Genomic DNA, 13,578 nt, shown 5'->3' with positions numbered 1-13,578 from the left:
AGTTCAATGTCTGCATCTGTAAATCACATTTTTCCAATGACTGATTCATTTTCCCTTAGATTATTTAACTATGTCAGTATGAACTCTATTAAAATTACAATAGAATTGTACCAGTTGCTGATGTATATAAGCTTTACCGATAATATGGTCTTCATAAAGTTATCTGGTACAGTTAATGTTGACATAACATTTCTGAATTTTGAATTGAATAGCACCTAATATTAGCCTTGTCCATATTCATTTATACTAGAAAGTTACCTTTTCAGGCAGTTACCTAGCAACAGAAAATAAAAGTCTAACGAGTTTCAATTTACTCTGAGTATTAAAGCCGTATTGTGAGGTTATTTTGGTAGCCCTGTAATCTAAATCATTTGTCATGCTAATTCTCTGCCTCAGTGGTAAGGCTACTTGTACCATAATTAATGCACACCAGGCCACGTTACATCAAATAAAAGTACCTTCACACATTCAGTGGTAATTAGCAGCTTTGCTACTCGGTGGCATGCAAACTTATCTATGAAAAATATAGCTTAATCTTCTTACTAGTCTCTGCTGATCTTTGACAACAGAATTCGCACATAGCAGACAACAGAAATGGTAGAAGATATGTAGCTGTAATGAAAATAACACTTTGACACAATGAAATAAAATAATATGCATCTCTTCTCAAAAAAATGTTTTAGCATATCTTAAATACCTTTCCCCAAAATTCCCTTACCCCAAACCTAGCTCCTGTAGAATATTACCTCCCTCACAACCAGATGCCTGCAAAGTAGGAAAAACCATATTTGCTGGAGAGAAAATGAGGAAAAAAACATTCGTGAGACATGGTAGAGAACTACAGAGTATATGGAAGAGGGAATCGTGGGCATGGCTGAGAACTCAGTATAACAAGCCTTTTTAGTGCAAAACACGTCTAAATTTCAGGATTTGATTCAGTTATTTGACATTAGAAGTGACCCTATTAAGTTGTAAGAAGGAAAGATATTTAAAATGCAGGAAAGAGGCTCAGAACTTGTTGTGTAATAACTAGCATCCTCCTATATTACAAAAAATGTCAGCAACAAGCCTTAAATGAGTTGTTGTACAAGGAGTTGAAAACGTATGAAGGATGTGATGATAATTATATAACTTTAGAATATCCATTCAAAAATCATGCATCTGTTATAAATTTAAAACACTGTTTTTTCAGTAATAAAGTTATTAGTATTAGCAAAGAAAGTTATTGCAATAGAATATATAGATTACACAGAATTGCAAGAAAAGCGAATAGGAGATTGAAAAACAAGTAATTTACAGTGTTTTAAAAACTTCAAAAAATATTTATTTTTCACTTATGTGTTTTATTTACACCTGAAAATATAAAAATTAAATAAAAATATTAATAAAGTTATTTTGAAAATACAACACCATTCTTACAGAAAATAAAAATCTTTAGATTACTGATCTGATAACTGAAAAATTGTAAACCTCAGTGACAACTTTTTTAATTTTGGCTGCCAAAAAACATAGGTCCATTTTTAATTGGAATTTTGACAGATATTTAAGCATTTAAATATGCACACAAGCACCTAAGATATTTTCAAAAGAATTTAGCCTCTTCCTTCACAGTGATTTCAATGATATATCATTCCTTGGTATTTCCTCAGTGAATATCCGTTCTTATGGTAGTCCTCTAAATCTTGATATGTATCTTCAAGAAGTAAAAGGCCTTTACAAATCTGGTCCAGACTCACATGAAACAATAGGGAAATAATTTTTCTGAGGAGCTACAGAATTTGCAACTTCCTTTGACTTTAAGAGGGAGCCTTACATAATATGTATTTCTTGAATGATACAGACACATTATACAGATGTAAACACTTCTATATCTAGAGTGGAACACTCTTATTTATCTATCCAAACACAGATAGCCATTGCCTAAATTTAATTATCTGCACGTGAAAATTTTGGATTGGGTGTTCTACTCTCTACATAAATTATCCAAATTTTGACAGCAATCTGGACTACATATTTGTTTTCTTCTAAAATATTGGGTTTTAAGTAATCATAACAACTTATCACTGAAAGTATCCTGGATCTATTTTCTTTGATGATGTTTCATATTTTGTATTCTTGTGTTAAGAAAATATGTCATAAAACATCCAAACTTGTATGTTGAAAACAAACATTCACTAATGCCTCAGTCTCATATTATTATTTAAAACACTGAACAAACAACTGCTGTTCCATAACAATAACAATAATAATAATGATATCAGCAAAAAAGCAAAAACCATAGGAGAAGGCTGAATCTCTCCCCATTTAGATTTAAATCCTGCCCTGGCTAGGAACAGAAATACTGGCATTGCTTCTTCTAGCATGAAGATCTCACTTATAAGGGTAGTGTTCCTTGAATGTCATTAGTTCCAGTTATTGGTTCCTGCTGAATAAGGAGCGCACAAAAGTTGTATATATTAGACTTGGTGCACATATTAGTATATTATCAAGATGTCTCTGCTATTATTCCCAGACACTTGAAATCACTGTATCCTATCAGATGTCCTCAATTTCATTTGCCTGTCAGTACACCACAAATCAGGATTTTGCCCTAGTGTCACAGTGACCTTGACCTTCGCCGGTACTGAAAACTCTTTTATAGTCTTTCTGTAACGTAGATTGGGAATTCTGCTCTTTAGAGTGACATATATTATTTCCATTTGTATATTGTCTTGAAGCAGAGTACACCTTTAAGCGTATTTGCTTGCAACAATTAAGGACACCTATGAATATTCTGCATATACTGTTTCTTAAACACACGCTATCCATTCCTGATGACAAAACTGAATGAGACCTTTTGAATTATAAGGCTATTAAAAAGATATGCAGACTTTTGTCTCTCTAGCTTGTGCTTAAAGGTTTTACTATAGTATACTCACTGTGATCTGACACCAAACACAGTGAAGTCCAGTCAAGCCTTGGTAACATTTTATAGTTTTGTGACACTTATCACATTTTGTTGGACAATTTCCTTCTACCCAGAAATGGTGCATTACCTGCAAAAGAAAAGTGTGGATATACATAGAGTTACTAAATTAACAGGTACATCGCAAAGTTAATGCTACCCCAAACTTACATCAGTATTCTTTTTGGACTTTACATATGTTTTGATGCAAGATGCGGGAGCTCTTGAGACACAGCGTTCATGGACTGTATACTTGCAAACTGAAAAAAGAAACACATTAATAGATGTTGAGGCAATGGTGTTTCTGACTACATTTTTATGAAACAAATAACGTTACCAGCATGCCATCTCTATATAATCAATCCAATCAGTCAATGAAAAATCAAACTAGACTGTTTTTTCCATGGAATACAAAAGGCCAATTAGAACAGGAAATATTATGCAAGTGAGAAATCCAAGAATGTACTATCATTGCATAACAGGAAATGCTTAATTAAATCAGAGCTCGCTAATTTTTTTCACAATAATTGGCAAATGAAAAAAATATTAAAGACAAATTGATGACTGCCAAATGGTTTGGTGTCATTTGCTAGTAGAAAGAAATCTATATTTTACAAACTATAGGCATGAGAGCAGCTGGCAAGCACAAAAATAAAAGCCAATGAATTTATGTTGTTCCTTCTATTGATTTATAAATCTTAAATGGCTGATTAATGCATTTTCAGATAGCAATTGTTTTCATGCATTCCATGCAATCACCCTAACTTTAACTCTTACTTTCCCAAATACCAACTCCTGAGAAGCTTTTTTTTTTCCTAACCCCTCCACACCAGTTTTAGGTAACTACTATTGTTGACCAGGTCTGTAAAGATCACACTAGCTGCATTTGGAAAACATACCAGTGTCAGGTACAATGCAAAGCTCTCCTAACTTCAACTGTACAACTGTGCCTAGATGAGGAAGTAATGCTACAGCTTATACCTGCATTCAATAGAGTCAACTATTAAAAACTAGGAATGAATTTCTCCCTGCATGGTATATGTCTCATGCTTTTGACCTCGAGAGCAATTAAGCACAAAGTACTTCTAAACACCTTGCTTGCACCTATTACACAAACCCAGTGGGAGGCGCAGCCATTAATCAGACAAACTGCAGGGAGTAACATTGTTGATTGGACCATGGAGGGATGGTGAGGCCCCCTGCAGTTTCCCTTTTTTTTTTTTTCCTCCCACACAATCTAAAATGCAAATAATGAAATCTATAGCAATGCTTTGAAAATATATTGGAGAAGCAGCTTAGTGAGACAAGGAAATAGTGGAATAGTTTTGTACATAGACTCATGCCCCTTGCTGCATGAAGTAACTGAAAGGAGCATGTGGATGTTCTTCAGATACTCTGGGACTATTGTTCACCAAATAAATGCCAAGCACAATAACAAATAAATTTTAAAGAGGTACACTGCAGCAAAGAAAATTACAGCTCTTGTAAGGCTGGTCTTTTGGGGGCAGTTTACTTTATATAACTCATCTACACATTTCTGATAACTACTGAAGAAGATGAGCTACATTATTTGCTCAATAGAATTTTCTTTCAAACATACACGGATCTTATATTTCCTCACAAGGATTAAGTTTACATCAGTCTGACATAAAAGAATATTAAAGAATGTAACATTTCAAGATCTAAGAGTCAATTCAGCATTTTATATATATATATTTCAGTTACTGTCATCAGCATTTATTAATCTGAAGTTATGCAATTTCTAATTGTTTGAATTTTAATAAATGTATCTCTCTCATTCCATAGTACTGTGAATGAAATTATATGATGTGAAAAAGCACACGTGAAGGATTTACATCTGAATTATATTTTAAAGAGATCTGTGGCCCACAGAGGAGAGAGAAATAGTCGATTCCAAAACCCTCATTCATTCAGACTAATCTCAAATTAAATCAATAGAATTGTACAGACGGAAAGGTCCTAATCAGCTGTGATGGGCTATCTTTCATATCAAAAATGTAGAAAGTAAGTTACACTAAGAAACTGATTAATTTATCAAAGAAGAACAAAGAAAGGTGACTTGATACCATCATGAAAAGAATACAGTGGGTACTAAAGATCTCATTAATCTAATGGAGCAGGGCACAACATGAACCAATCATTGGAACCTTCTACCAGACATATTCAAATGAGAAAATAGGTCTTAAAAAAAGATGATTAATCATTGGAACACACCACAAAAGAAAGATATGGATTATCCATCTTTTGAAACATTCAAACAGAGACAAAGTATCTTTCGGCAAGATTTGGTTTCTCAAGATACAGGTTATGAGCTGACCAAACATAGATAATTAGGAGATACATAGATACAACTCAAGGAATTGCACTGTAGTAACTGCATCTAATGGTGTAATGAAGGTCAAATGAGATGCAGTAGTTTTTCTGTGTTCCTTTACGTTAAAATTTATAATCAGTTAATATATGAAAGGATGGCAAGACTGAGATTTATGATTACAAACCAAGTAAACATACAAAACTTTGGAAGTGTTACAGAAACTTGATTTCTGGGAAACTGGGATTTTGACCTTCACAATTAACAACACAAGAATTCTGTGCAAAATTTGAATAAAAAATATGGGACTTACATGCTAGTTGATACCCATTAAAGAATATGAATAATTATTAACATATACAAAAGAAGAATAACAAAACTATAAGGTTAAAACTTAAGCATGATACCTGCTAAGAGAAAACAAAAAAAAAAAAGAAAAAAAAAAAAAGAGAAAAAAAAAAAAAGAGGCAGGCTCCAAAAGGAACTAACACTGACAGCTATTATAATACAGAAAACTCCCTCAAACAACAGCTTTGAAAGCCCAATATCCTCAAAAGTAAAAATGGAACCTTGAGCACTCAAGCATAGAAGACAAAGGGGGAGGCGCCATTGTGCTGGCAATGGTTGTGGACTGGGAAGCTGCTAGTTCTTTGTTATGCAGTGGGCACAGTATTTCTAGGAAAAGACATGTATGCAAATGGACACTGAAATGCTTATACTCACAAGAACAGCAGAGACCTTGCTTGCCGACTCCGATTAGCATGTTCAAACAAAGATTACAGTAGGCAGGCTTATTAAAGTGTTTCAGTCTCCATACATGCTGCCCATCATCTTTCACATTCTGCACAGGACATAAAAGAAACAGATTTCACTTAATAAAATAAACAATGAAATATATAAGTGCCAATAAAAATTGAAGATTGACTCAAGAACGTAAAAGACAAGCTGTTACTTCATTTAATACTCTGTACCAGATCACAGTATAATCATTCTAAATACACAGGCAATTATATAATAAAAAATTCTTCAGAAGCTCCTGGACATACATGTGTTTCAAAGATGACACAGAGAAAACACGAGGCTGCTGTCACCACTGCAACACAATGCTAGCAATAAATCCAGGCTGATATTAAATTACAACTAGTATTAAAACTAACTAAAATTTTTTCTAGACTAATTCTAAAAATAAAGGTGCTGCAGGTTAGAAGGTAAAACTCCCCAAAACAAACAATAGAAAGAATTTTTTAAAAGTACAAAGATATTCTTAACGACCCTTAGAATTAGGGACATGTATCAACATATGTGAAGTGGGAAATCTAACCACAGCACAATAATACCTATTGCCAGCTTTAATTTATGTTAATCTACTGCCGATAGTCTATCAAAACCCAAGTATTTAAGGGTGAGATTTACATCCTGGACCTCTTCTCCAACAATTGAATTCGTTACATTTAAGCCCATGTTTTTCAGTTAGCTGTAGCACTATACCCAAATCTTGCATGAATAGACTGATGAACTGATCAGCACTTACAACTCAGGGGCCCAGTGTAATTTATGCATACAGCTAAAATATTATCAAATCATTTATGTTTATAAAAGTAAGCTTTCGGTTGCGTAATTCTCCTCTTCCTTCTTCATGGAATCATTCTGAGACCTCACTGTTGTTAGAAGGTTTTTAAAATGATGCGCACTTGGTACAGTTGTTAAATTAATTCTGTAAATTCCAGGTTTCTTGGCAAGTGTGGCCATCAGACCTTTTCCTTTTTGCAATCATCAGAGGTTTTGATTTTAAAAAAATTAGATCAACCTAATGTAATAACACTTTTTAAAAGAAAAAATATTTATTTTTTTACCAAATATAACATCCAGTAGAACAAAGGCAGTTAATTTCTGTCAGCTGGAAATGGACTGCAGTAGTCTGATTCTTCATTGTGTATTACTGAAACACTACAGTCGTCTTGGTCATTTCATTACCAAAATGAAATTGTCACATACCTAAAGGAAGCCACATCAATTTCCGGTTATCAGAAGCCACATCAATAGCTGGTTCTCACCCAGTTTCTGATTTCTCACATCAAACTACTACTATTTGTCATCATATATATACAATATGCCTGACTAGATCTTCAATAATATGATGGTTTTCACTGATAAGGACAGTCAGTATAAGTCAGTGGACATAAATTTTAATAAAAATTTAGTTTGGTCCTATATTAGCATATACTGCATAAGTTACATCCTTAAAAATCAGTACTGCTCTATTCTAAGAGTTAGCCGTTACAACAAGTCAAAGATGATGAAGACTTCTTCATCCCTGTGGGGAAAAAAAAAAATCCTGAAGGAAAATCAGCACTCCAAGAAATTAAAAATGCTTGGTTCAAAGCCAGGTCCTAGCCAGAACACAACTCTGAATAATTCCTACAAATTACCTAGACACAAAAGGAACTGAATTCAGCTGGAATATTTTTTCTGTATTGAGATATTGGGATCAGAGCCTAAGTGGAGTTCCCCTGATACTATCAGCAGGAGTTCAAATGCCATCTCTGACAGCTGGGCAATGTCAGGGTCCCCTTTCTGCAAAAGGAGCAGAGCAGATGCCTAATGTGGGATTCTCGGGCTGGCAAAGAGTGTGGAAGTTTTCCAATTTCCCCTGAAGAAGCAGAAATAGATTTTGCAGCTGTGGAGCACTAGAAGCCTGTCAAGCTCCTTCATGACTGGCAGCTGAAGAGGATGTATTTCATTAAATGGAGCTCTGTAACTTCTATTTTTCTCTCCATCTTACTACCACATTTCATACATTTTTAAAGTATTGTTAAACTATAATATATTATGTGAGTTTCAAGTCTCCTGAAAGCAGACAATTACTCACTAGACAATAAAGACCATGTAAATCCTACTGAGAAAAAACAATAACCAATGTACACTTTCATTTTAACATTACTCATGTCATCAACAGATACAGTCATAATCCACAAGCACTTAAAATGCAAGCTGACCAGCTTTCTTTAGCAAAATATTTGCTATTTCTGAAAATTAACAAAAATTAATAATTATGCGTAAACTTGCCCATCTTCCACATTAGTTTTGTGTTACTTTTTCATTTTAATTTTATTTTTAAAGAATGGCCATTACATGTGAATACGTTGCTGCTTATTTGAACAGAACATATGGACTAACTTAGCTGGCATTTTCCTTATCAGAAAAACAAACAAGTCTTGATGTGGGTGTTCTGCCAATTAAAACACTTAACTGTGTTACAGACTGCAACTGATGCAAATCCATTACATAAACACAATGCACTTTTGGAAAATAGCAAATTAAATTTTTGCTCTTGTGCACTGCCAAAAATAAGCAATAAAGTGCTGCATATGATTATGCATGCACATAACTTTTTAAAACACTGCCAAGGAAAAAAAAAAAAGACATAATGTGAAACAAAGCCCCCTCAATGCAAGTCTTTAAGTATGAATAAAATCCACACTTCTCACACATCAATGCATTTACTGACATTCACTCATTTTGCTTCCATATCCTGAGAAAGAGTTTAAAAACAAATAGTCATTAAGAAGATCTCAAAGCAGGGCAGGTACAGTAAAAATCTCTTCCTCACTTCATTATACATCACTGAAAATGAAGCCTCCATATGCCATACATCGACTTTAACACATAATGACAATAGTAACATTTATTTTGTTAACAACGGTTCTCTTAACTTATGGTCCTGACCCTTCTACCATGGACTTGATTGCCAAAAGGACTTGACCTTAAACATCAAGTCAACCATGAAAGAACCAGCCTTAGAATTAGTAGAAAATTTTATGCAGTCACAGAATTTAGCTACACATCTGTAATTTGGTTTAATATTAATTTACTTGAGCTTTTTAGATATTTGTAAATAAAGGTAGCCAAAGCGATCTTAAGGTTTCAAGCACAAAACTCAAGATTCTGTGACTTAAAAAAGGTAATGAAATCACTGATAAATTTTCATCCTAGCAAGTATCCCCTCTTACAATAGCTACGGAGTGTCTGAAATACCAGCATGCTCAGTCTCTTCTATGAGAAGAGTAACAAGCAGCCAAGGGAGAAGGATGTTAGTGAGTCTGCTAAGTTATTCTTTCACTGCCTGCTGTTATTTTGTTTTCATTTATTTTAAAAATATTTACATGACTTGAAGACATTTTTGACTGTTCTTTGGGTATTGTTCAGTTGGTGGGAAGGTAAGAAAAGTGTCCTTTAAACCATGCAGCACCTCGTCTTAATACAAATGCAGTTAAGTTCTACATTCCTTCGGTGGCTCTCAGCAAAGAATTCATGTCAGGTTTTGTTCTGTTTGATTTGGTTTGCAGAGAGGGGGTTCTAGATCTGTTCTGGTTCAACTGGACAGGCAGTAACCTCATTCAAGAGACATGCTATTCAGGAGGGCTCCTCGCTTCCAAATTCTGAGATATTTTGTGTGTGTGTGCTGGAGAAAGAAGAAAAAAAAAAAATCACTTCCCCAGCCTTCATCCACACACTCACCTACTGTACTACTCTGATCACCCAGAAATGCTTAAGCATTGATATGCAGAAGAAAATGACAGCATAGAAAAGGGAGCACAAGAGGGGAAATTAATTTGTTTAAACAAGCTTCATAATTAGCCACACTACAAAGCTTCCCTGTCCCTAAATTGATAGTCACCTGTCATCTGCAGAGACTGAAATGCTGCAGAAATTACATTTTAACTAATGGTAAATTTGTACACCTGCACGAAATATCATTTATTTTTACACCTTATACACAGAACAGATTAGAGTTACTCCTGACTTCTTCTGGGCTTTTATCAACCTATAGGCAAAATGAAAAGCAGGACTGTAGTAAGGAAAGGCATTTGCAAACTTCCTGAAAAGAAGTGAGAGCTAGCACAGCATAAAAGTAGACAGCACTGTCAAGAAAAGAGATGTGCACTTTTGTAGCAGCTCCTGCTACGAAGTCTCACAAAGCATTAACATTACCCCCTCTGCTGGCAACGCCGTGAAATGATACCGGTAAAATAGCTCCCGTTATCACTTAGGGTCAATCTGCTTCCAGGCTGGTAAGGAGCTAGCACAAAGAGGGTAAGCTACAGCTTCTTCTAGCAGGGGATTGGTTTTGCCCTCTGTACATATGGAAATAGCATATGACTCACCGGCACTTCAGCCTTTTAGAAAACTCACCTGCTAGACTTCAGACGGGACTTGTAAAAATATCACCGGGGACAATAAAGGGCCAGATCGCCTTCAATCCTCGCTGAATGAAAGAAATGCAACTCTACAAAACTGCCTAGGTATTAAACAGTCATTTCAGACCAGCCTGAGAGACACTCCTCGTGGTGCAACAGATCCCACTCCAGACTTGCAAATGTTTGCCAGTCCCCAGTTTGGTTCCACTTTCACATACTCAGAGCTCAAAAAGTAAGCCAACAATAATGCAATGGACAATATAAGAAGCAGTATTTCTCAAGTGTAGATTCACACTTGGGTATTCCATCCCATATTTAATCAAAAAGGTTAAATAAGAGTGACCTTTTAAATTCTTTGAGTGTAATAGCATAATATTTGCTGCCTAGGGATCCAAAATAAAATTGTAAGAGTATTTATTTCTGATTTAATTGAAGCATAGTCACACTTCAACACAAATGTGTTTGTCCCATTGAGATTTACCTTGATTTAAAAGGTGAAATGGGTTAAAAATTACAATTGGTAACTTAAAAGAAAGGCACAGTGGCCTGGTTTCAGATTATTGATGACTTTACGAAGCATTTACTGTTGTTCCAATTTCTCTCTCAACTTAAGGCAGCTTTTCAGCAACTGTACAGTACCACATACAGTGCAACTGTGACATCTAGTGGCCAGTGAAGAGGGAATGAAATACTTTCCACTCCTAAAACACGGGATTTTTTTAAACACTAGCACTTGTGAACTTGCAATTTATACCTGCTTTTTGTAGAATCACTGACAGAGGTGGTAGGAATGATCCGTTACAAGAGAAGTGAGGCCAAAATATCTGGCATGGAATTACTTTAGAAAAGAAATCCAGTGCTTTTATCACAAAAGGGTGAAATAATATTGTAAAAGTGAGGAACTCCTAGCAAAGAGCAGAGTACCATGTTAATGGCTGACAAAAACCCTTAGGAGCAAACCATCATTAAGTGGTTTTTTCTGCCCAGATTACAAAGCACATTTTAAGCAATGCTAGGAGAGACAATGGGGTAACTCTCAAACTTCACTGACAATGTTGATCTACTCTAAATTAATGCAGAATGAAATAAAAAGGTCAGAAAGTTTGAAGGTTTCTACTGTGGTGGAGTAGAATAAATAGCCTAGTAGTCACTAGTATGCAATAGGCCACTTCCCAAAAGTGTAATTATCAACCAGAAGGAGTCATGCAGGGACATCTCTGTCCAATCTGTGTTTGGATGGGAGACAAACAAATGCCTTAAGAAGCAAAAATAAATTTGGGAAGTTGATGAGGATTCTGAAAATTGCAGACTGAAGTGTGACACTCAGCAAAAAACTCTACCTCGTACCTTTCTTATTAAAAATTGCACCACATAAATAACAATTTCCTCTATAGTTACCTAATTATATTTTTTTTTCTTCATGAAATTCTCACTTTTCATGAGAGAATTTCTTGGAACAACTTCCATGAAACTGGCACAACTAAACCTCAGAGTAAGAATTATGGGTCTTAAAGGTTTCAGAAGGTGCAGTACAGAACACATTCAGCCACTGCTAAGTGGAAAAAGTGTAGTCATCCAAGTACAAATGGATTATACACATATACAATTCCAAGGTATTTTCTTGCAAAACAGATTTCCAAAGAGTATGTGTATCACAGCACCCCTACAGAATAAGAACCAATTAAGTTCTTATTTAAATTCCTTACCTTGTATTGGAACTGTTTAGCACATCAATTGCTTTGAAAACCACCAAAATAAGAATACACTGTTTCTATCCTGGAACATACCCAGAGATAAAACTCTCTGTATTTCCAAGTTCTACCTTCACAGCAACTCTAAACTGAAGTTTTAGTTGGAAATAGAAAGCATAAAACCCAGTAAGATAAAATAAACTGGATATTTAGGTTGATTTCCTAGAGAAATGAGACTTATTCATGCTCTTTGTCCTTTTATCTCCATGACTCTCAACTGCTCCAGCAACTTTTAAATTAATTTAATAACCTCAACTAAATTTGAGAAGGCACTAGAAGTTTCATGAAAGTCTAGAAAAAGGGGGGGCGGGCAGAGAGAAAGAGTTCAGAAGGAAAGTCAGGCAGATTTCCTTGTTACTACTTTTAATTTGGCAACAGCTGGCTGGCTAATATTTGTAATAACAACCTAATACTCCTGTCTCTTTCAGAAGAGGATTACTGATGAAGTCAGAGGACAAAGACCACAAACCTATGAGAGATTAGGCTATGTCAACCCCATTGTTTATAAACACTAACTTGTTTATTCTTTTATTTTTGTGTAATATAGTTCCATTTTTTATATTATTGTAACTAAAGTATCTAATATAGTACGTAATAAAAACTGACTGAAAGTCTTTAAATGTAATATAAAACTTTTACATATCTGACCTTTTTATATAGCTTTTAAGGATTAAGTACAAACAAGGTACCAAATTCTGAAGGTACTATGACAAATCCTCTGCTGAAATAAATATTATTAGCATAACAAATTACACCAGCTGAGAATCTTGTATTGTTTGTACAAGCTCTATACAAGAGTTAAGTATATTACAGTAAGTTACTGGACCCCAACCCAAAACAAATTGAAGGCTTCATTGGTATAACCTTTTTTTAAATAAACTACAGTGACAATTCTTTGTCACTACTGTACTGGACAAGCTCTGAAACTGATCTGTTGGATTTAAAATTTCATCATTGCCTGAGTTCAGCATAGAGCCAAAGCGTAGTTGGCTGAAGTTAAAAGGTGGTGAGAGAATTGTTTGGTTGTTTGGGGGGGGGGGGGGGGGGGGGGGGCTTATTTTCAACATGTGAAGACTACCTAGACATGTCTAAGCAGCATAAGCCAGTAGGTTGTGCCCTTTATTTTCACATACTAATCAGCCTGTGGAAAACTAAGATATCAGAAGTTTATTATTTGATTACTGAGTCCAAAAGACTCTTGTCTTACTTTTCGTTACCATAACTAAAAGGAGAGAGAAAGACAGCCAAAAAGCAGAGTCCTGGGAAGCTGGGTTTGCAAAAATCTGACAACTGCATGTAAAAAGAAATAATAGCATTCCACTAATGGGAATGATGTACTGGAATGAAGAGCTT

The 13,578-nt window shown here is 35.0% G+C and overlaps 1 protein-coding gene across 6 annotated transcripts in view; it reads right to left on the bottom strand.

The window, feature by feature from the left end:
* The window catches only part of DGKB (diacylglycerol kinase beta), a 365,482-nt gene that overhangs the window by 243,717 nt on the left and 108,187 nt on the right, over positions 1–13,578 (bottom strand). For all 6 annotated transcript variants that reach the window (XM_052801099.1, XM_052801089.1, XM_052801081.1 and 3 more), the window contains 3 exons: positions 6,000–6,117; positions 3,116–3,204; positions 2,919–3,035 (listed from right to left, as the gene is read on the bottom strand). In XM_052801099.1, coding sequence (XP_052657059.1) covers positions 2,919–3,035; positions 3,116–3,204; positions 6,000–6,117 — 324 coding nt within the window. The remainder of the gene's footprint in view (positions 1–2,918; positions 3,036–3,115; positions 3,205–5,999; positions 6,118–13,578) is intronic.

Source organism: Harpia harpyja, chromosome 1 (genome assembly GCF_026419915.1).
Source record: "Harpia harpyja isolate bHarHar1 chromosome 1, bHarHar1 primary haplotype, whole genome shotgun sequence".
NCBI classification, from domain to species: domain Eukaryota; kingdom Metazoa; phylum Chordata; class Aves; order Accipitriformes; family Accipitridae; genus Harpia; species Harpia harpyja.
The sequence above is the reverse complement of the archived record's forward strand: the minus strand, read 5'-3'. Positions and strand labels throughout refer to the sequence as shown.